The following is a 23,279-nucleotide window of genomic DNA, read 5'->3' as shown; positions in this document are numbered from 1 at the left end:
TCATAAGAATCACAATAATCTATGGCATTTAGCATTTTATCTAAAGTGATTTACAGGATTGAACTCTTTCTTTCTTTCTCTCTCTCTCTCTCTCTCTCTCTCTCTCTCTCTCTCTCTCTCTCTCTCTCTCTCTCTCTCTCTCTCTCTCTCTCGGCAACGTACACTACCGTTCAAAAGTTTGGGGTCACTTAGAAATGTCCTTGTTTTTGAAAGAAAAGCTATTTTTTTTGTCCATTAAAACAACATCAAATTGGTCAGAAATACAGTGTAGACATTGTTAATGTTGTAAATGACTATTGTAGCTGGAAACGGCTGATTTTTAATGGAATATCTACATAGGCGTACATAGGCCCATTATCAGCCACCATCACTCCTGTGTTCCAATGGCACGTTGTGTTAGCTAATCCAAGTTTATCATTTTAAAACGCTAATTGATCATTATGTTAGCACAGCTGAAAACTGTTGTTCTGATTAAAGAAGCAATAAAAACCTACCTTTTTTAGACTAGTTGAGTATCTGGAGCATCAGCATTTGTGGGTTCGATTACAGGCTCAAAATGGCCAGAAACAAAGAACTTTCTTCTGAAACTCGTTAGTCTATTCTTGTTCTGAGAAAGGAAGGCTATTGCATGCGAGAAATTGCCAAGAAACTGAAGATCTCGTACAACACTGTGTACTACTCCCTTCACAGAACAGAGAAAACTGGCTCTAACCAGAATAGAAAGAACAGTGGGAGGCCCCGGTGCACAACTGAGCAAGAGGACAAGTACATTAGAGTGTCTAGTTTGAGAAAGACGCCTCACAAGTCCTCAACTGGCAGCTTCATTAACTGGTACCCACAAAACACCAGTCTCAACGTCAACAGTGAAGGGGCGACTCCAGGATGCTGGCCTTCTAGGCAGAGTTGCAAAGAAAAAGCCATATCTCAGACTGGCCAATAAAAAGGAAAGATTAAGATGGGCAAAAGAACACAGACACTGGACAGAGGAACTCTGCCTAGAAGGCCAGCATCCCGGAGTCGCCTCTTCACTGTTGACGTTGAGACTGGTGTTTTGTGGGTACCATTTAATGAAGCTGCATTTGAGGACTTGATAGGCATCTGTTTCTCGAACTAGACACACTAATGTACTTGTCCTCTTGCTCAGTTGTGCACCGAGGCCTCCCACTCCTCTCTCTATTCTGGTTAGAGACAGTTTGCTCTGTCTTTTTAAAATGATAAACTTGGATTAGCTAACACAACGTGCCATTGGAACACAGAAGTGATGGTTGCTGATAATGGGCCTCTGTACTCCTATGTAGATATTCCATTAAATATCAGTCGTTTCCTGCTACAATAGTCATTTACAACATTAACAATGTCTACACTGTATTTATGATCAATTTGATGTTATTTTAATGGACGAAAAATATGCTTTTCTTTCAAAAACAAGGACATTTCTAAGTGACCCCAAACGTTTGAATGGTAGTGTATGTTTACATTGCTAAAGCAAGAGAAATAGATAATAAACAAAAGTTAAATAAAAATGTAAAAATGAACAGTAAACATTACACTCACAAAAGCAATAGAAACTTTTCAAATGTCATTATGTGTATATATACAGTGGTGTAACGATGTACAAAAGGGAAAATAAATCAGCATAAATATGGGTTGTATTTACAATGGTGTTTGTTCTTCACTGGTTGACCTTTTCTTGTGGCAACAGGTCACACATCTTGCTGCTGTGATGTCACACTGTGGTATTTCACCCAGTAGATATGGGAGTTTATCAAAATTGGATTTGTTTTCGAATTCTTTGTGGATCTGTGTAATCTGAGGGAAATATGTGTCTCTAATATGGTCATACATTTGGCAGGAAGTTAGGAAGTGCAGCTCAATTTCCACCTCATTTTGTGGGCAGTGTGCACATGGCCTGTCTTCTCTTCTCAATAGCAAGGCTATGCTCACTGAGTCTGTACATAGTCAAAGATTTCCTTCATTTTGGGTCAGTCACAGTGGTCAGGTATTCTGCTCAGTTCTTTTGTTAATTCTTTCCAATGTGTTTGGGAATCGCTTCCTTTTAGGTGGCTGTAAAATTGAATGGCTCTTTTCTGGATTTTGAAAGTTAATTGGTATCGGCCTAATTCTGCTCTGCATGCATTATTTTTTTTTTTACGTTGTACACAGAGGATATTTTTGCAGAATTCTGCAAACGGTCTCAATTTGTCTTTTGTGAATTCTTGGTTCGTAAGCGGACCCCAGACCTCACAACCATGAAGGGCGATGGGTTCTATAACTGAAGTTTAGCCAGATCCTAATATGTATGTCACATTTTCTGTTCCTTTTGATGACGTAGAAGGCCCTTCTGGCCTTGTCTCTCAGATCGTTCACAGCTTTGTGGAAGTTTCCTGTGGTCCTGATGTTTAGACCAGGGTATGTATAGTTTCCTGTGGTCCTGATGTTTAGACCAGGGTATGTATAGTTTCCTGTGGTCCTGATGTTTAGACCAGGGTATGTATAGTTTCCTGTGGTCCTGATGTTTAGGCCAGGGTATGTATAGTTTCCTGTGGTCCTGATGTTTAGGCCAGGGTATGTATAGTTTCCTGTGGTCCTGATGTTTAGGCCAGGGTATGTATAGTTTCCTGTGGTCCTGATGTTTAGGCCAGGGTATGTATAGTTTCCTGTGGTCCTGATGTTTAGGCCAGGGTATGTATAGTTTCCTGTGGTCCTGATGTTTAGACCAGGGTATGTATAGTTTCCTGTGGTCCTGACGTTTAGGCCAGGGTATGTATAGTTTCCTGTGGTCCTGATGTTTAGGCCAGGGTATGTATAGTTTCCTGTGGTCCTGATGTTTAGGCCAGGGTATGTATAGTTTCCTGTGGTCCTGATGTTTAGACCAGGGTATGTATAGTTTCCTGTGGTCCTGATGTTTAGACCAGGGTATGTATAGTTTCCTGTGGTCCTGATGTTTAGGCCAGGGTATGTATAGTTTCCTGTGGTCCTGATGTTTAGGCCAGGGTATGTATAGTTTCCTGTGGTCCTGATGTTTAGGCCAGGGTATGTTTAGTTTCCTGTGGTCCTGATGTTTAGGCCAGGGTATGTATAGTTTCCTGTGGTCCTGATGTTTAGACCAGGGTATGTATAGTTTCCTGTGGTCCTGATGTTTAGGCCAGGGTATGTATAGTTTCCTGTGGTCCTGATGTTTAGGCCAGGGTATGTATAGTTTCCTGTGGTCCTGATGTTTAGGCCAGGGTATGTATAGTTTCCTGTGTGCTCTAGGGAAACGGTGTCTAGATGGAATTTGTGTTTGTTGTCCTGGCAACTGGACCTTTTTTGGAACACCATTATTTTGGTCTTACTGAGATTTACTGTCAGGGCCCAGGTCTGACAGAATCAGTATAGAATTTCTAGGTGCTGCTGTAGGCCCTCCTTGGTTGGGGACAGAAGCACCAGATCATCAGCCAACGGTAGACATTTGACTTCAGATTCTAGTAGAGTGAGGCCGGGTGCTGCAGACTGTTCTAGTGCCCTCGCCAAGTTGTTGATATATATGTTGAAGAGGGTGGGGCTTAAGCTGCATCCCTGTCTCACCCCACGGCCCTGTGGAAAGAAATTTGAGTTTTTTTTGCCAGTTTTAACTGCACACTTGTTGTTTGTAATGTCGTATGTTTTTCACCCAACACCATTTTCTATCAATTAGTATAGCAGACCCTCATGCCAAATTGAGTCAAAAGCTTTCTTGAAATCAACAAAGCATGAGAAGACTTTGCCTTTGTTTTGGTTTGTTTGATTGTCAATTAGGGTGTGCAGGGTGAATACGTGGTCTGTCGTATGGTAATTTGGTAAAAAGCCAATTTGACATTTGCTCAGTACATTGTTTTCATAGAGGAAATGTACGAGTCTGCTGTTAATGATAATGCAGAGGATTTCCCCAAGGCTGCTGTTGACGCATATCCCACGGTAGTTATTGGGGTCAAATTTGTCTCCACTTCTGTGGATCAGGGTGATCAGTCCTTGGTTCCAAATATTGGGGAAGATGCCAGAGCTGAGGATGATGTTAAATAGTTTAAGTATAGCCAATTGGAATTTTGGGTCTGTATATTTTATAATTTCATTTAGGATACCATCAACCCCACAGGCCTTTTTGGGTTGGAGGGTTTGTATTTTGTCCTGTAGTTCATTCAATGTAATTGGAGAATCCAGTGGGTTCTGGTAGTCTTTTATAGTTGATTCTAAGATTTGTATTTGATCATGTTTTTGCTGTTTGTTCTTTGTCATAGAGCCAAAAGGATTGGACAAGTGGTTTATTCATCTCCGTTTTGGATAGATAACTCTTCATGTTTGTTTCAAGTTTTCCCAGAAGTGGTTAGATTTTATGGATTCTTCAATAACATTGAGCTGATTTCTGACGTGCTGTTCCTTCTTTTTCCGTGGTATATTTCTGTATTGTTTTAGTAATTCACCATAGTGAAGGCGTAGACTCAGGTTTTCTGGGTCTCTATGTTTTTGGTTGGACAGGTTTCTCAATTTCTTTCTTCGGTTTTTGCATTCTTTATCAAACCATTTGTCATTGTTTTTAGATTTGATGGGGAAGCTGAGAGGTGAAAAATACTGTTTAGATTTTATACTGCCAAGTTTACACCTTCACTATTACAGTGAAACATTTTGTCTAGGAAATTTTCTAGAAGGGATTGAATTTTTGTTGCCTAATTGTTTTTTGGTAGATTTCCACACTACTTTCCTTCCATCTATAGCATTTCTTAATATTGCTCAGTTCCTTTGGCTTTGATGCCTCATGATTGAGCAAAGCTCTGTTCAAGTAGACTGTGATTTTGCTGTGATCTGATAGGGGTGTCAGTGGTCTAACTGTGAACACTCTGAGAGACTCTGGGTTGAGGTCAGTGATAAAGTCATCTACAGTACTACTGCCAAGAGATGAGCTATAGATGTACCTACCGTAAGAGTCTCCTTGAAGCCTCCCCTTGACTATGTACAGAACCAGCGTGCGACAAAGCTGCAGGAGTTGTGACCCGTTTTCTTTCGGTTGTTTTGTCTTAGTTGTGTATCTCTACTCTGTCAATTTCAATTCAAAGCTTTATTGACATGGGAAACATATGTTTATATTGCTAAAGCAAGTAAAATAGATAATAAACAAAAGTGAAATGAACACTCAGAAATGAACACTCTCTCTCCTGCTATCTCTACCTCTCTCTCTCCTGCTATCTCTACCTCTCTCTCCCCTGCTATCTCTACCTCTCTCTCTCCTGCTATCTCTACCTCTCTCTCTCCTGCTATCTCTACCTCTCTCTCTCCTGCTATCTCTACCTCTCTCTCTCTTGCTATCTCTACCTCTCTCTCTTGCTATCTCTACCTCTCTCTCTCCTGCTATCTCTATCTCGCTCTCTCTCCTGCTATCTCTACCTCTCTCTCCTGCTATCTCTACCTCTCTCTCCTGCTATCTCTCTCTCTCTCTCTCTCTCTCTCTCTCTCTCTCTCTCTCTCTCCTCCCGTTCTCTACCTCTCTCTCTCCTGCTATCTCTACCTCTCTCTCTCTCCTGCTATCTCTACCTCTCTCTCTCTCCTGCTATCTCTACCTCGCTCTCTCTCCTGCTATCTCTACCTCGCTCTCTCTCCTGCTATCTCTACCTCGCTCTCTCTCCTGCTATCTCTACCTCGCTCTCTCTCCTGCTATCTCTACCGCTCTCTCTCCTGCTATCTCTACCGCTCTCTCTCCTGCTATCTCTATCTCGCTCTCTCTCCTGCTATCTCTACCTCTCTCTCTCCTGCTATCTCTACCTCTCTCTCTCCTGCTATCTCTACCTCTCTCTCTCCTGCTATCTCTACCTCTCTCTCTCTCTACCTCTCTCTCTCTCTCTCTCTCTCTCTCTCCTGTTCTCTCTCTCTCTCTCCTGCCATCTCTACCTCTCTCTCTCTCCTGCTATCTCTACCTCGCTCTCTCTCCTGCTATCTCTACCTCTCTCTCCTGCTATCTCTACCGCTCTCTCTCTCCTGCTATCTCTCTCTCTCTCTCTCTCTCTCTCTCTCTCTCTCTCTCTCTCTCCTGTTCTCTACCTCTCTCTCTCCTGCTATCTCTACCTCTCTCTCTCTCCTGCTATCTCTACCTCTCTCTCTCTCCTGCTATCTCTACCTCTCTCTCTCTCCTGCTATCTCTACCTCGCTCTCTCTCCTGCTATCTCTACCTCGCTCTCTCTCCTGCTATCTCTACCTCGCTCTCTCTCCTGCTATCTCTACCTCGCTCTCTCTCCTGCTATCTCTACCTCGCTCTCTCTCCTGCTATCTCTACCGCTCTCTCTCCTGCTATCTCTATCTCGCTCTCTCTCCTGCTATCTCTACCTCTCTCTCTCCTGCTATCTCTACCTCTCTCTCTCTCTACCTCTCTCTCTCTCTCTCTCTCTCTCTCTCTCTCTCTCTCTCTCCTGTTCTCTCTCTCTCTCCTGCTATCTCTACCTCTCTCTCTCTCCTGCTATCTCTACCTCGCTCTCTCCTGCTATCTCTACCGCTCTCTCTCTCCTGCTATCTCTACCGCTCTCTCTCTCCTGCTATCTCTACCTCTCTCTCTCTCCTGCTATCTCTACCTCTCTCTCTCTCCTGCTATCTCTACCTCTCTCTCTCTCCTGCTATCTCTACCTCTCTCTCTCTCCTGCTATCTCTACCTCTCTCTCTCTCCTGCTATCTCTACCTCTCTCTCTCTCCTGCTATCTCTACCTCTCTCTCTCTCCTGCTATCTCTACCTCTCTCTCTCTCCTGCTATCTCTACCTCTCTCTCTCCTGCTATCTCTACCTCTCTCTCTCCCGCTATCTCTACCTCTCTCTCTCCCGCTATCTCTACCTCTCTCTCTCTCTCTCTCTCTCTCTCTCTCTCTCTCTCTCTCTCTCTCTCTCCTGTTCTCTACCTCTCTCTCTCCTGCTATCTCTACCGCTCTCTCTCTCTCCTGCAATCTCTACCGCTCTCTCTCTCTCCTGCTATCTCTACCGCTCTCTCTCCTGCTATCTCTACCGCTCTCTCTCCTGCTATCTCTACCTCGCTCTCTCCTGCTATCTCTACCGCTCTCTCTCTCCTGCTATCTCTACCGCTCTCTCTCTCTCTCCTGCTATCTCTACCGCTCTCTCTCTCCTGCTATCTCTACCTCGCTCTCTCCTGCTACCTCTACCTCTCTCTCTCTATCTAGGATGATCACCTCGTGTTCCAGTTCCTGAGGTGTCTTTTGGACCAGAGGTAAGATCCTTGGTTACAACATATATTATATTATTGGAGACACACAACTGTCTGTTTCTCATCTCCCCCCTGTGCTACCTCCAGGGAAGGCCCTCATCCCCAGGCTCTCCTAAGACTGAGCCCCGACCTGCATGAGCTCCACATCGGCTTGCTGTGCCGCTTCTCTCCCCGGCAGCTCACTGACTTCCTCAAGGCCTCTCAGGACTACAGACTAGAGGAGGCCATCCAGGTAACATCCCTACACTATAGTATAGCAGTGTGTCTGTGTGTATGTACCTACCTGTGTGTGTATCTACTTTAGACTCTGTTCTCTCACCTTTAACCCTGATTGTCCTGGGGTCAAATCAATACCATTTCATAGAGTGAATATTTAACCCCAGACAGACAGTAGTGAGTAAACCCAGGAAAACACTCCCCTGACCCAAACATATAGGGAGTGTCTCTCAATTCCTTGTGTTGCTCTCCCTCTCTCTCTTCCTCTCTCTTCCTCTCTCTTCCTCTCTCTTTCTCTCCCTTCCTCTCTCTTTCTCTCCCTTCCTCTCTCTTTCTCTCTCTTCCTCTCTCTTCCTCTCTCTTTCTCTCCCTTCCTCTCTCTTTCTCCCTCTCTCTTTCTCCCTCTCTCTTTCTCCCTCTCTCTCTCTCTCCCTCCCTCTCTCTCTCTCTCCCTCCCTCTCTCTCTCTCCCCCTCCCTCTCTCTCTCTCTCCCCCTCTCTCCCTCTCTCCCTCTCTCTCTCTCTCCCTTTCTCTCCCTTTCTCTCTCTCTCCCTCCCAACATCTCTCCTCTCTCTCTTTCCTCTCTCTCCCTCCCTCTATCTTTCTCTCTCCCTCTCCCTCCCTCTCTATCTTTCTCTCTCCTCTCCCTCTCTCCTCTCCCTCTCTCCTCTCCCTCTTTCCTCTCCCTCTCTCTATCTTTCTCTCTCCCTCACTCTCTCCCTCCCTCTCTCTCTCTCTCTCCCTCCTGTCTCTCTCCCTCTCCCTCACTCTCTCCCTCCCTCTCTCTCTTCCCCTCTCTCTCTCCCTCTCTCCCACCCTCTCCCTCTCCCCCTCCCCCCTTCCTCCCCCTACTAGATAACAGAACAGTACCAGCTCCATGAAGCTACAGCCTATCTGTTGGAAAAGAAAGGTGATTCTCATGGAGCCTTCCAGGTCCTGCTGAAGGTACAACATCATTTGAATCTAAACCTAATTTACTTTCTAAGGTTATAACAAGGAAAAATGGATTTATTAGTCAGGTACTTTGAAATCAAGGGATGTGTGACATTAATTGATATTGCAGGAACCCTTAGAGACTGGCTTTAAGCACTTATGTTTGTACCTCTCTCTTTCAGACGCTGAAGGACAAACTCAGTTCTGTCACCTCAGAGAAAATGAGTGAAGAGGAGGGGGAGACCGAGAGGGAGGAAGAGAGTCCACTGCAGAGAGTGGAGGGGTCATTGGGTGACATCATCGCTCTGTGTCACAGGAGCTCCCAGAGTCTCAACCAAGAACAGAGAGGGGTGTGTGTCTTTCTGTGTGTGTCTTTCTGTGTGTGTCTGTCTGTGTGTGTGTCTGTCTGTGTGTGTCTGTCTGTGTGTGTGGTGTGTGTCTGTCTGTGTGTGGTGTGTGTCTGTCTGTGTGGTGTGTGTGTGTGTGGTGTGTGTGTGTGTGGTGTGTGTCTGTCTGTGTGTGTGTCTGTCTGTGTGTGTGTGTGTGTCTGTCTGTGTGTGTGTGTGTCTGTCTGTGTGTGGTGTGTGTCTGTCTGTGTGTGTGTGGTGTGTGTCTGTCTGTCTGGTGTCTGTCTGTGTCTGTGTGTGGTGTGTGTCTGTCTGTGTGTGGTCTGTGTCTGTGTGTGGTGTGTGTCTGTCTGTGTGTGGTGTGTGTCTGTCTGTGTGTGGTGTGTGTCTGTGTGTGTGTGTGTGTGTGTGTGTGTTGTGTGGTGTGTGTGGGTATAATAAGCTCTCCTCTCCATCAGGTGCTGTGGTTCCCTCTGCTAGAAGCTATGATGTCACCACAGAAGCTGCTCAAGGGACTGAACACACGCCATACATCAGAGGGTGAATACACACACGGACAGACGGACAGACGGACACACGGACAGATGGACAGACGGACTTATATTAAAGTGTGTGTTTCTCCCCCAGTATTGAAGGAACTCACCATGAAGGTCCTGAACAGTATGAGTATCTTCATCCCCCTGCCTGCTATCATCCAGCACATTCTACAGGTAATGTCTCTCTCTTTCTCTCTATCTGTCTCTCTCTTTCTCTTTCTCTCTGTGTCTCTTTCTCTCTGAGTCTCTCTATCTGTGTCTCTCTCTTTCTCTCTGTGTCTCTCTTTCTCTCTCTGTCTGTGTCTGTCTCTTTCTCTCTGTGTCTCTCTATCTGTGTCTCTCTCTTTCTCTCTGTGTCTCTCTATCTGTGTCTCTCTCTTTCTCTCTGTGTCTCTCTATCTGTGTCTCTCTCTTTCTCTCTGTGTCTCTCTTTCTCTCTCTGTCTGTGTCTGTCTCTTTCTCTCTGTGTCTCTCTATCTGTGTCTCTCTCTTTCTCTCTGTGTCTCTCTTTCTCTCTCTGTCTGTGTCTGTCTCTTTCTCTCTGTGTCTGTGTCTCTCTTTCTCTCTGTGTCTCTCTATGTTTCTCTCTCTCTCTGTCTCTTTCTCTCTGTCTCTCAAAGTTCAGACACAACGGTATGGTTGTTAAAGGTTTGCCTGCTGACTGTAGTTAGCACCTCTGAACAGCGTTAGCAGTCAGTCTCTTTAGTGTTCACACAACAAAGTCTTTGGAAGTGGTCAGTCACTCAGTCTTGTTAACCTCTATGGGCTAGGTGGGACGCTAGCGTCCCCCCCGTGGTGCACTCCATCAACAGCAGGTGCATTTCAAGAGCGGCAAATTTGAATCCAAATAAATGTCAAAATTCAAATTTTTCAAACATACAACTATTTTACACCCTTTGAAAGATAAACATCTCCTTAATCTAACCACGTTTTACGATTTCAAAAAGGTTTTACGGCGAAAGCATAAATTTAGAGTATGTTAGGACAGTACATTTACAAGAGTTGTGTGTAATGTTTTGTCAATTCAAAGACAGGGTCACCAAAACCATAAAACCAGCTAAAATGATGCACTAACCTTTTACAATCTCCATCAGATGACACTCCTAGGACATTATGTTAGACAATGCATGCATTTTTAGTTCTATCAAGTTCATATTTATATCCAAAAACAGCGTTTTACTATGGCATTGATGTTGAGGAAATCGTTTCCCTCCAATAACCGGCAGTCAAGTCAGCGTCACAAATTAAATAATTAAAATTAGAAAACATTGGTAAAATATTATATTGTCATTTAAAGAATTATAGATTTACATCTCTTGAACGCAATCAACTTGCCAGATTTAAAAATAACCTTACTGGGAAATCACACTTTGCAATAATCTGAGCACTGCGCCCAGAAAAATACGCGTTGCGATACAGACTAGACGTCATGTTGGGGAGATCTAAAATCGAAAATACTATGTAAATAATCCATTACCTTTGATTCTCTTCATCAGATGTCACTTCCAGGTATCACAGGTCCATAACGAATGTAGTTTTGTTCAAAAAAGCTCATCATTTATGTCCAAAAATCTCCGTCTTGTTAGCACATGATCTAAGCCAGCCGGACTTCTCGTCATGAACGAGGGGAAAAAATATATTTACGTTCGTTCAAACATGTCAAACGTTGTATAGCATAAATCATTAGGGCCTTTTTTAACCAGAACATGAATAATATTCAAGGTGGACGAATGCATACTCTTTTATAACGTATTGGAACGAGGGTACCCAACATGAACTCGCACGCCAGGTGTCTAATGGGACATCATCGTTCCATGGCTCTTGTTCGGTCAGATCTCCCTCCAGAAGACTCAAAACACTTTGTAAAGGCTGGTGACATCTAGTGGAAGCAATAGGAAGTGCCAAAATATTCCTCAGCCCCTGTGTTTTTCAATGGGATAGGTTTAAAGGTAATACAACACATCAGGTATCCACTTCCTGTCAGAAAATGTCTCAGGGTTTTGCCTGCCAAATGAGTTCTGTTATACTCACAGACACCATTCAAACAGTTTTAGAAACTTTAGAGTGTTTTCTATCCATATATAATAAGTATATGCATATTCTAGTTACTGGGTAGGATTAGTAACCAGATTAAATCGGGTACATTTTTTTTATCCAGACGTGCAAATGCTGCCCCCTAGCCCTAACAGGTTAAAACACTCCAAACCAAAAGGTTGCAGTAGCCTTGTTAAAACACTCCAAACCAGAAGGTGGCAGTAGCCTTGTTAAAACACTCCAAATCAGAAGGTGGCAGTAGCCTTGATAAAACACTCCAAACCAGAAGGTGGCAGTAGCCTTGTTAAAACACTCCAAACCAGAAGGTGGCAGTAGCCTTGATAAAACACTCCAAATCAGAAGGTGGCAGTAGCCTTGATAAAACACTCCAAACCAGAAGGTGGCAGTAGCCTTGTTAAAACACTCCAAACCAGAAGGTGGCAGTAGCCTTGTTAAAACACTCCAAACCAGAAGGTGGCAGTAGCCTTGTTAAAACACTCCAAACCAGAAGGTGGCAGTAGCCTTGTTAAAACACTCCAAACCAGAAGGTGGCAGTAGCCTTGTTAAAACACTCCAAACCAGAAGGTTGCAGTAGCCTTGTTAAAACACTCCAAATCAGAAGGTGGCAGTAGCCTTGATAAAACACTCCAAACCAGAAGGTGGCAGTAGCCTTGTTAAAACACTCCAAACCAGAAGGTGGCAGTAGCCTTGATAAAACACTCCAAACCAGAAGGTGGCAGTAGCCTTGTTAAAACACTCCAAACCAGAAGGTTGCAGTAGCCTTGTTAAAACACTCCAAATCAGAAGGTGGCAGTAGCCTTGTTAAAACACTCCAAACCAGAAGGTGGCAGTAGCCTTGATAAAACACTCCAAACCAGAAGGTGGCAGTAGCCTTGATAAAACACTCCAAACCAGAAGGTGGCAGTAGCCTTGTTTGGCAACACGTATCTGTGTGTATTGCTTATGGCCTAGATTCCAGGCTAATGTTGCTATTTTGTAGAAATCCCTTGTTGTTATTAGCCAGATGGCCACAGCTAGATAACCACAGCTAGATAACTAGCTAGCAAGATGACAAATAACCATTTTAATTCACTCTCTGTAGACCCTGACTACCAGTGTCAGCCAAATGTTTAGCTAGCTAACGAACATGAGCATATTCGCTAGCTAGCTAGCTAAGGACACTGCACTGACTCGGCAGCTAACACAGGCAGCTGTTTCATGGAAACTAGCTAATCCATTGTGATTTTAATTAGATTGTCAATACTAGTGGTTAGATAGCTTGGTGGAAGTATTTAGTGTTGTGTGCATTGTGTCTGTGCACTTAGCTAGCTACCATCCCATAACCTACATTGCATATGAAGTATGAAGTTTGATTAGCTCATCTGTATGGACAAAATTCACTTTTTTTGTTGGTCTCCCCACGTGGGGGTTTGTGCTCTCTGATTGGCTCAAAGTTAAGTTGCTGGCCACTGAGGAGCATTGGGATCTACAAGTAGAATCGGTAGGTTTATCTCTGCCGGGTCGGTATGCAGCAGGTATGGATTTAGTTCGAGCAAGAGAAGGAACGTTCCTACCGGCAGTCTGATGCCACTGATATTCTCAGTGGGTTTATGCTTTACATGCAACGCCTTTGATAACTGCCATTTTGTACTTTAGTTCACATTACAGTGATAAATTAACATAAAATAAAACATTATTCAGTGTGAAAATTAACATCATAACATTTAAATAAGCTTAATATAATGAACATCATAACATTTAAATGAGCTTAATATGAAGAGCATCATATTATAAATCAAAACTTCAGCTGCACAAAAGGATGGTGGGTAATATGCAACAAAAAAAACATCACATACTTTTTTGAAAGTACACATATATTTTGTCGACATTCAAGTTAAATATGTCCACCAGCGATGTTTTAACTTGTCCTGTTGAATAGCAACAACCCAAGTATAAATACAGTAAAGTGTACACACTAAACCGTAAAAACATATGTTTTTACAACTGTAAACTTCAATGAGTCTGATAGGAATCTGTGACATCATCGGTCTCCGTGCTTCAGGAGCAGTAGAGAACCTGTGATGTCATCGGTCTCCTTGCTCGAGGAGCAGTAGAGAACCTGTGATGTCATCGGTCTCCTTGCTTGAGGTGCAGTAGAGAACCTGTGATGTCATCGGTCTCCTTGCTTGAGGTGCAGTAGAGAACCTGTGATGTCATCGGTCTCCTTGCTCGAGGAGCAGTAGAGAACCTGTGATGTCATCGGTCTCCTTGCTCGAGGAGCAGTAGAGAACCTGTGATGTCATCGGTCTCCTTGCTTGAGGAGCAGTAGAGAACCTGTGATGTCATCGGTCTCCTTGCTTGAGGAGCAGTAGAGAACCTGTGCCATGTAATGTCTTACCTGGAAACACCTGTTTAGATGTGTCTTGTTAAGTAAATCAGGTGTTGAACGAGCTGGAGGCTCCTTGTCAGTGTATTTTGAATGAATATAGTGAATTACATTTAAAGCGTATGAAACTGAGGAGACTTTTAATGTGTGTTCCAGTGTAATAATAGTGAATGTATAGTCCACTAAAAGACTGAAAAACAATTAGTTTTTAAAAACACTTGTAAGACGTTTCAGTGAAATTATAGTATACTTCAGATATACTACACAAGTACATCTCGTATTTAAAGTATATTATTTTAAGTATATTTAAGTATACTTTTTCCCTGCTTTGGACTAGATGAGTGATGTCAGCAGACTGAACAGTGATTACTAACACACCACTAACCTCCTCACAGAGGACCGCGAACCCCCTCACAGAGGACCGCGAACCCCCTCACAGAGGACCGCGAACCTCCTCACAGAGGACCGCGAACCTCCTCACAGAGGACCGCGTACCCCGTCACAGAGGACCGCGTACCCCCTCACAGAGGACCGCGTACCCCTCACAGAGGACCGGTCCCCAGAGGCCGCGTACCCCCTCACAGAGGACCGCGTACCTATTCTCTTTCCTTATGTTAAGTGTGTGTTAGTCATGCTGTGTGTGTGTGTATACCTATTCTCTTTCCTTATGTTAAGTGTGTGTTAGTCATGCTGTGTGTGTGTGTATACCTATTCTCTTTCCTTATGTTAAGTGTGTGTTAGTCATGCTGTGTGTGTGTGTATACCTATTCTCTTTCCTTATGTTAAGTGTGTGTTAGTCATGCTGTGTGTGTGTGTACCTATTCTCTTTCCTTATGTTAAGTGTGTGTTAGTCATGCTGTGTGTGTATATACCTATTCTCTTTCCTTATGTTAAGTGTGTGTTAGTCATGCTGTGTGTGTGTATACCTATTCTCTTTCCTTATGTTAAGTGTGTGTTAGTCATGCTGTGTGTGTGTGTGTGTGTGTGTGTGTACCTATTCTCTTTCCTTATGTTAAGTGTGTGTTAGTCATGCTGTGTGTGTGTATACCTATTCTCTTTCCTTATGTTAAGTGTGTGTTAGTCATGCTGTGTGTGTGTGTGTGTGTGTGTGTGGTACCTATTCTCTTTCCTTATGTTAAGTGTGTGTTAGTCATGCTGTGTGTGTGTGTGTGTGTGTGTGTACCTATTCTCTTTCCTTATGTTAAGTGTGTGTTAGTCATGCTGTGTGTGTGTATACCTATTCTCTTTCCTTATGTTAAGTGTGTGTTAGTCATGCTGTGTGTGTGTGTGTGTGTGTGTGTGTGTGTGTGTGTGTATACCTATTCTCTTTCCTTATGTTAAGTGTGTGTTAGTCATGCTGTGTGTGTATACCTATTCTCTTTCCTTATGTTAAGTGTGTGTTAGTCATGCTGTGTGTGTGTGTGTGTGTGTACCTATTCTCTTTCCTTATGTTAAGTGTGTGTTAGTCATGCTGTGTGTGTATACCTATTCTCTTTCCTTATGTTAAGTGTGTGTTAGTCATGCTGTGTGTGTGTATACCTATTCTCTTTCCTTATGTTAAGTGTGTGTTAGTCATGCTGTGTGTGTGTTATACCTATTCTCTTTCCTTATGTTAAGTGTGTGTTAGTCATGCTGTGTGTGTGGATACCTATTCTCTTTCCTTATGTTAAGTGTGTGTTAGTCATGCTGTGTGTGTGTGTACCTATTCTCTTTCCTTATGTTAAGTGTGTGTTAGTCATGCTGTGTGTGTGGGGGGGGATACCTATTCTCTTTCCTTATGTTAAGTGTGTGTTAGTCATGCTGTGTGTGTGTGTATACCTATTCTCTTTCCTTATGTTAAGTGTGTGTTAGTCATGCTGTGTGTGTGTGTATACCTATTCTCTTTCCTTATGTTAAGTGTGTGTTAGTCATGCTGTGTGTGTATACCTATTCTCTTTCCTTATGTTAAGTGTGTGTTAGTCATGCTGTGTGTGTGTGTTGTGTATACCTATTCTCTTTCCTTATGTTAAGTGTGTGTTAGTCATGCTGTGTGTGTGTGTATACCTATTCTCTTTCCTTATGTTAAGTGTGTGTTAGTCATGCTGTGTGTGTGTATATACCTATTCTCTTTCCTTATGTTAAGTGTGTGTTAGTCATGCTGTGTGTGTGTGTCCTCCCCGTGTGTGTGTGTCTGCTGTGTGTATACCTATTCTCTTTCCTTATGTTAAGTGTGTGTTAGTCATGCTGTGTGTGTGTGTATACCTATTCTCTTTCCTTATGTTAAGTGTGTGTTAGTCATGCTGTGTGTGTGGTGTGTGGTGTGTGTGTGGGGACCTATTCTCTTTCCTTATGTTAAGTGTGTGTTAGTCATGCTGTGTGTCCCCCCGTGTGTGGAGTCAGCTGTGTGTGTGGGGGGGACCTATTCTCTTTCCTTATGTTAAGTGTGTGTTAGTCATGCTGTGTGTCCCCCGTGTGTGTGTGTCGCTGTGTGGGATATACCTATTCTCTTTCCTTATGTTAAGTGTGTGTTAGTCATGCTGTGTGTGTGTATATACCTATTCTCTTTCCTTATGTTAAGTGTGTGTTAGTCATGCTGTGTGTGTGTGTATACCTATTCTCTTTCCTTATGTTAAGTGTGTGTTAGTCATGCTGTGTGTGTATAACTATTCTCTTTCCTTATGTTAAGTGTGTGTTAGTCATGCTGTGTGTGTGTATATACCTATTCTCTTTCCTTATGTTAAGTGTGTGTTAGTCATGCTGTGTGTGTGTGTATACCTATTCTCTTTCCTTATGTTAAGTGTGTGTTAGTCATGCTGTGTGTGTGTGTATACCTATTCTCTTTCCTTATGTTAAGTGTGTGTTAGTCATGCTGTGTGTATAACTATTCTCTTTCCTTATGTTAAGTGTGTGTTAGTCATGCTGTGTGTGTGCGCTGGTGGGAGGTTAAAGTGGTCATGTGGTGTGTCCCTTGGTGGGCAGCGGTATCTCAGACTAACAGCAACACAATCCCTACTCAATGACTCGCGCTCTCTCTCTCTCTCTGTCTCAGGACCCTGTGTATGGTAAAGGTCTCTCTCTCTCTCTCTCTCTCTCTCTCTCTCTCTCTCTCTCTCTCTCTCTCTCTCTCTCTCTCTCTCTCTCTCTGTGTCTCTTTCTCTCTCTGTGTCTCTCTCTCTTTCTCTCTCTCTCTGTCTCTCTTTCTCTCTCTGTGTCTCTCTCAATTCAATTCGCTTTATTGGCATGACGTAACAATGTACATATTGCCAAAGCTTATTTTGGATATTTACAATGTAAAAAATATAAAAAAATAAAATGAGAATCAAAATTCTCAACGGGACAACAGTAACAACAATAACCAAGGGTCAAAATAAGCATACATTCAACAATAAGCATACAGTAGAGGACATGTGCAGGTTGATTGGTCTGTCAGACACTGTCCCTCATCTTATGGCAGGCAGCAATGTAGTGCGCTGCCAACCGACAGCTCTCTGCGTCCTCCCCCAACAGGACGGTAGCCTATCCTCATCAGAGAGGTCTTTGAAACCTTGAATAAGGGTTTCACATTTGGGAAAATGACACTCTAATTGTTTTATATTTTTGACATTTTGTCAGGAAATGCAGCTCTGTCTCAGGTTCTGCTGTGGTGCAGTGGTTGCACAGCCTTTCCTCTCAATGGCAAGGCTGTGCTCACTGAGCCTGTACTTTGTCAAGGTTTTCCTACGGTTTTGATCAGTAACCATGGTCAAATATTTAGCCACGGTGTTCTGTCGATTTAGGGCCAGATAGCACTGCATTGTGCTTTGTGCTTGTGTTTCCCAATAAGCAATGTAGTTTTGTTTTGACTGTGTTGTAATTTGGTTTATTCTGATTGATTGGATGTTCTGGTCCTGAGGCTTCAGTGTGTTAGTAGAACAGCTTTGTGAACCCAGGACCAGCTGGATGAGGGTCCTGAGGCTTCAGTGTGTTAGTAGAACAGGTTTGTGAACCCAGGACCAGCTGGATGAGGGTTCTGAGACTTCAGTGTGTTAGTAGAACAGGTTTGTGAACTCAGCCCCAGGACCAGCTGGATGAGGGTCCTGAGGCTTCAGTGTGTTAGTAGAACAGGTTTGTGAACTCAGCCCCAGGACCAGCTGGATGAGGGTCCTGAGGCTTCAGTGTGTTAGTAGAACAGGTTTGTGAACTCAGCCCCAGGACCAGCTGGATGAGGGGACTCTTTTCTTTGCTCAGCTCTTGGTATTGCAGGGCTTGGTAATGATGTGAGAGGTATTGTAGGGCTTGGTAATGATATGAGAGGTATTGCAGGGCTTGGTAATGATGTGAGAGGTATTGCAGGGCTTGGTAATGATGTGAGAGGTATTGCAGGGCTTGGTAATGATATGAGAGGTATTGCAGGGCTTGGTAATGATGTGAGAGGTATTGCAGGGCTTGGTAATGATGTGAGAGGTATTGCAGGGCTTGGTAATGATGTGAGAGGTATTGCAGGGCTTGGTAATGATGTGAGAGGTATTGCAGGGCTTGGTAATGATGTGAGAGGTATTGCAGGGCTTGGTAATGATATGAGAGGTATTGCAGGGCTTGGTAATGATGTGAGAGGTATTGCAGGGCTTGGTAATGATGTGAGAGGTATTGCAGGGCTTGGTAATGATGTGAGAGGTATTGCAGGGCTTGGTAATGATGTGAGAGGTATTGCAGGGCTTGGTAATGATGTGAGAGGTATTGCAGGGCTTGGTAATGATGTGAGAGGTATTGCAGGGCTTGGTAATGATGTGAGAGGTATTGCAGGGCTTGGTAATGACGTGAGAGGTATTGCAGGGCTTGGTAATGATGTGAGAGGTATTGCAGGGCTTGGTAATGATGTGAGAGGTATTGCAGGGCTTGGTAATGATGTGAGAGGTATTGCAGGGCTTGGTAATGACGTGAGAGGTATTGCAGGGCTTGGTAATGACGTGAGAGGTATTGCAGGGCTTGGTAATGATGTGAGAGATATTGCAGGGCTTGGTAATGATGTGAGAGGTATTGCAGGGCTTGGTAATGATGTGAGAGGTATTGCAGGGCTTGGTAATGATGTGAGAGGTATTGTATGGCTTGGTAATGATGTGAGAGGTATTGCAGGGCTTGGTAATGATGTGAGAGGTATTGCAGGGCTTGGTAATGATGTGAGAGGTATTGCAGGGCTTGGTAATGATGTGAGAGGTATTGCAGGGCTTGGTAATGATGTGAGAGGTATTGCAGGGCTTGGTAATGATGTGAGAGGTATTGCAGGGCTTGGTAATGATGTGAGAGGTATTGCAGGGCTTGGTAATGATGTGAGAGGTATTGCAGGGCTTGGTAATGACGTGAGAGGTATTGCAGGGCTTGGTAATGACGTGAGAGGTATTGCAGGGCTTGGTAATGATGTGAGAGGTATTGCAGGGCTTGGTAATGATGTGAGAGGTATTGCAGGGCTTGGTAATGATGTGAGAGGTATTGCAGGGCTTGGTAATGATGTGAGAGGTATTGCAGGGCTTGGTAATGATGTGAGAGGTATTGCAGGGCTTGGTAATGATGTGAGAGGTATTGTATGGCTTGGTAATGATGTGAGAGGTATTGCAGGGCTTGGTAATGATGTGAGAGGTATTGTATGGCTTGGTAATGATATGAGAGGGGGTCACTGTATTTTAGATGTTTCCAAAACTTAATTGCTCTTTTTTGAGTTGTTATTATTAGTGGATATTGGCCTAAATCTGCCCTGCATGCATTGTTTGTAGTTTTCCTCTGGACATGTAGGAGAATCTTACAGAACTCTGCATGCAGGGTTTCAATTGGGTGTTTGTCCCATCTGATATCTCTCTCTTTCTCTTTTTCTCTTTCTCAGGACCCTGTGTATGGTAAAGGAAAGCTGGCTGAGATACAAGGCCTTATTCTGGGTATGCTGGAGACCTTCAACTATGAACAGGTGTGTCTGTTGTTAAAGGCTTTACGGCGAAAAAGGCTTTACGGTGAAAGCATAAAGTTAGATTATGTTAGGACAGGTACAACACAAGAAAAACCACACAGTCATTTTCCAAGTAGGAGAGGGGTCACAAATACCAGAAATTCAGCTATAATTAAGCACTAACCTTTGACGATCTTCATCAGATGACACTCATAGGACTCAATGTTAGACAATACATGTATGTTTTGTTCGATAAAGTTCATATTTATATCCAAAAACAGCATTTTACATTGGCGCGTGATGTTCAGAAAATATTTTGCCTTCAATACTGCCAGTGAATCAGCACAACAATTGACAAAAATACTCATCATAAACATTGACAAAATATTAAACTGTTATTCAAAGAATTATAGATAACCATCTCCTTTATGCAACCGCTGTGACAGATTTCAAAAAAGCTTCACGGGGAAAGCACACTTTGCAATAATCTGAGTACGGCGCTCAGAAACATACACCAGGCAATACAGATACCCGCCATTTTGTAGTCATCTAAAATCATAAATAGCATTATAAATATTCACTTACCTTTGATGATCTTCATCAGAAGGCACTTCCAGGAATTCCCAGGTCCACAATAAATGTTGTTTTGTTCGATAAACTCCATAATTTATGTCCAAATACCTCCTTGTTGTTTGCGCGTTCAGTAAGCTACTCCAAATGTAGGAAGCGCGCCCAAAATTTCTCAACGAAAAGTAAAAAAAGAGTTCTATTTGCTTTCGTTGAAACATGTCAAACGTTGTATAGCATCAATCTTTAGGGCCTTTTTAACATAAAACTTCAATAATATTCCAACCGGATGATTCCAATGTTTAAAAAAATGTTTTGGAACACAGATACCTCATCACGTGAATGCGCGCCACAAAACTCATGTCACCAACTTCCCGGCCTTCTTGTTCGCTCTCTGTTCACTGCAAAAGCCTGAAACTAGGTTCTAAAGACTGTTGACATCTAGTGGACGCCTTAGGAAGTGCAAAATGAACCCTAAGTCACTGTGTGTTAGATAGGCAATGATTTGAAAAGACTACAAGCACCAGATTTCCCACTTCCTGGTTGAATATTTCTCAGGTTTTTGCCTGCCATATGAGTTCTGTTATACTCACAGACATCAGTCAAACAGTTTTAGAAACTTCAGAGTGTTTTCTATCCAAATCTATGAATAATATGCATATTCTAGATCCTGGGCCCGAGTAGTAGGCCGTCTTAATTTGGGTACGTTTTTCATCCGGCCGTGAAAATACTGCCCCCTACCCTAGAGAAGTTAACTTACAGAAGGGTGTGTGTGTATGTGTCTGTTGTTAACTTACAGAAGGGTGTGTCTGTGTGTGTCTGTTGTTAACCTCTTACATCTAGACGTTCCGCTAGCGGAACACCTGCTCCAATATCCAATGATAGGCGTGGCGCGAATTACAAATTCCTCAAAAATACAAAAACTTCAATTTTTCAAACATATGACTATTTCACAGCATTTTAAAGACAAGACTCTCCTTTATCTAACCACACTGTCCGATTTCAAAAAGGCTTTACAGCGAAAGCAAAACATTAGATTATGTCAGCAGAGTACCAAGCCAGAAATAATCAGACACCCATTTTTCAAGCTAGCATATAATGTCACAAAAACCCAGAAGACAGCTAAATGCAGCACTAACCTTTGATGATCTTCATCAGATGACACACCTAGGACATTATGTTATACAATACATGCATGTTTTGTTCAATCAAGTTCATATTTATATCAAAAAACAGCTTTTTACATTAGCATGTGACGTTCAGAACTAGCATACGGAGGAATTTGCTAACAATTTACTAAATTACTCACGATAAACATTCACAAAAAGCATAACAATTATTTTAAGAATTATAGATACAGAACTCCTCTATGCACTCGATATGTCCGATTTTAAAATAGCTTTTTGGTGAAAGCACATTTTGCAATATTCTAAGTACATAGCCCGGCATCACAGGGCTAGCTATTTAGACACCCGGCAAGTTTAGCACTCACCAATATCAGATTTACTATTATAAAAGTTTGATTACCTTTTGTTGTCTTCGTCAGAATGCACTCCCAGGACTGCTACTTCAATAACAAATGTTGGTTTGGTCCAAAATAATCCATCGTTATATCCAAATTGCGGCGTTGCGTGCGTTCCAGACACTATCTGAAAGGGTAAATAAGGGTCGCGCGCATGGCGCAATTCGTGACCAAAAAAATCTAAATATTCCATTGCCGTACTTCGAAGCATGTCAACCGCTGTTTAAAATCCATTTTTATGCCATTTTTCTCGTAAAAAAGCGATAATATTCCGACCGGGAATGTCCATTTAGCTAAACACAGGAAAGTAAACAAAGCTTTCGGTCGACGCGGGCACGAGCCTGAGTCTCACAGTACTGTAACCAGCCACTACCCAAACGCGCTACTTTTTTTCAGCCAGAGCCTGCAAAGCCACGATTCAGCTTTTTACCGCCTTCTGAGACCCTATGGCAGCCGTAGGAAGTGTCACGGGACAGCTAAGATCCTCACTCTTCAATAAACAGAGACAAGAAGAACGACACCTTGTCAGACAGGCCACTTCCTGCATGAAATCTTCTCAGTTTTCTGCCTGCCATATGAGTTCTGTTATACTCACAGACACCATTCAAACAGTTTTAGAAACTTTGGAGTGTTTTCTATCCAAAGCCAATAATTATATGCATATTCTAGTTACTGGGCAGGAGTAGTAACCAGATTAAATCGGGTACGTTTTTTATCCAGCCGTGAAAATACTGCCCCCTAGCCATAACAGGTTAACTTACAGAAGGATGTGTCTGTGTGTATCTGTTGTTAACTTACAGAAGGATGTGTCTGTGTGTGTGTGTGTGTTGTTAACTTACAGAAGGATGTGTCTGTGTGTGTGTGTGTGTGTGTGTGGGGAACTTACAGAAGGGTGTGTCTGTGTGTGTCTGTTGTTAACTTACAGAAGGATGTGTCTGTGTGTGTGTGTGTTAACTTACAGAAGGATGTGTCTGTGTGTGTGTGTGTGTGTGTGTGTGTGTGTGTGTGTGTGTGTGTGTGTGTGTGTGTGTGTGTGTGTTGTTAACTTACAGAAGGGTGTGTGCGTGTGTGTGTGTGTGTGTGTGTGTGTGTGTGTGTGTGTGTGTGTGTGTGTGTGTGTGTGTGTGTAACTTACAGAAGGGTGTGTGTGTGTTGTTAACTTACAGAAGGGTGTGTCTGTGTGTGTCTGTTAACTTACAGAAGGGTGTGTGTGTGTGTTGTTAACTTACAGAAGGGTGTGTCTGTGTGTGTGCGTGTGTGTTAACTTACAGAAGGATGTGTGCGTGTGTGTGTGTGTGTGGTGTGTGTGGGGGGGGGGGGAACTTACAGAAGGATGTGTCTGTGTGTGTCTGTTGTTAACTTACAGAAGGATGTGTGTGTGAGAGAGAGAGAGAACTACTGAAGCTAAACCCTAGTGAGGCTTGGTGTCTGTGTCTGTGTGTGTGTGTGTTGTTAACTTACAGAAGGATGTGTGTGTGAGAGAGAGAGAGAACTACTGAAGCTAAACCCTAGTGAGGCTTGGTGTCTGTGTCTGTGTGTGTGTGTGTTGTTAACTTACAGAAGGATGTGTGTGTGAGAGAGAGAGAGAACTACTGAAGCTAAACCCTAGTGAGGCTTGGTGTCTGTGTCTGTGTG

General features: G+C 43.1%; 1 protein-coding gene across 1 annotated transcript in view; it reads left to right on the top strand.

Annotated features, from left to right (window-relative positions):
- Positions 1-23,279, top strand: part of LOC106574831 (vacuolar protein sorting-associated protein 8 homolog) — a 207,546-nt gene that overhangs the window by 172,381 nt on the left and 11,886 nt on the right. The window contains 7 exon segments of the mRNA XM_082963149.1: positions 7,167-7,213; positions 7,298-7,442; positions 8,282-8,371; positions 8,542-8,709; positions 9,165-9,246; positions 9,334-9,416; positions 19,496-19,576. Of these exon segments, the coding sequence (XP_082819275.1) occupies positions 7,167-7,213; positions 7,298-7,442; positions 8,282-8,371; positions 8,542-8,709; positions 9,165-9,246; positions 9,334-9,416; positions 19,496-19,576 (696 nt within the window).

Source organism: Salmo salar, chromosome 16, assembly GCF_965601325.2.
Source record: "Salmo salar chromosome 16, fSalSal1, whole genome shotgun sequence".
Lineage (NCBI taxonomy): Eukaryota > Metazoa > Chordata > Actinopteri > Salmoniformes > Salmonidae > Salmo > Salmo salar.
This window is presented reverse-complemented; position numbering and strand designations above follow the sequence as displayed.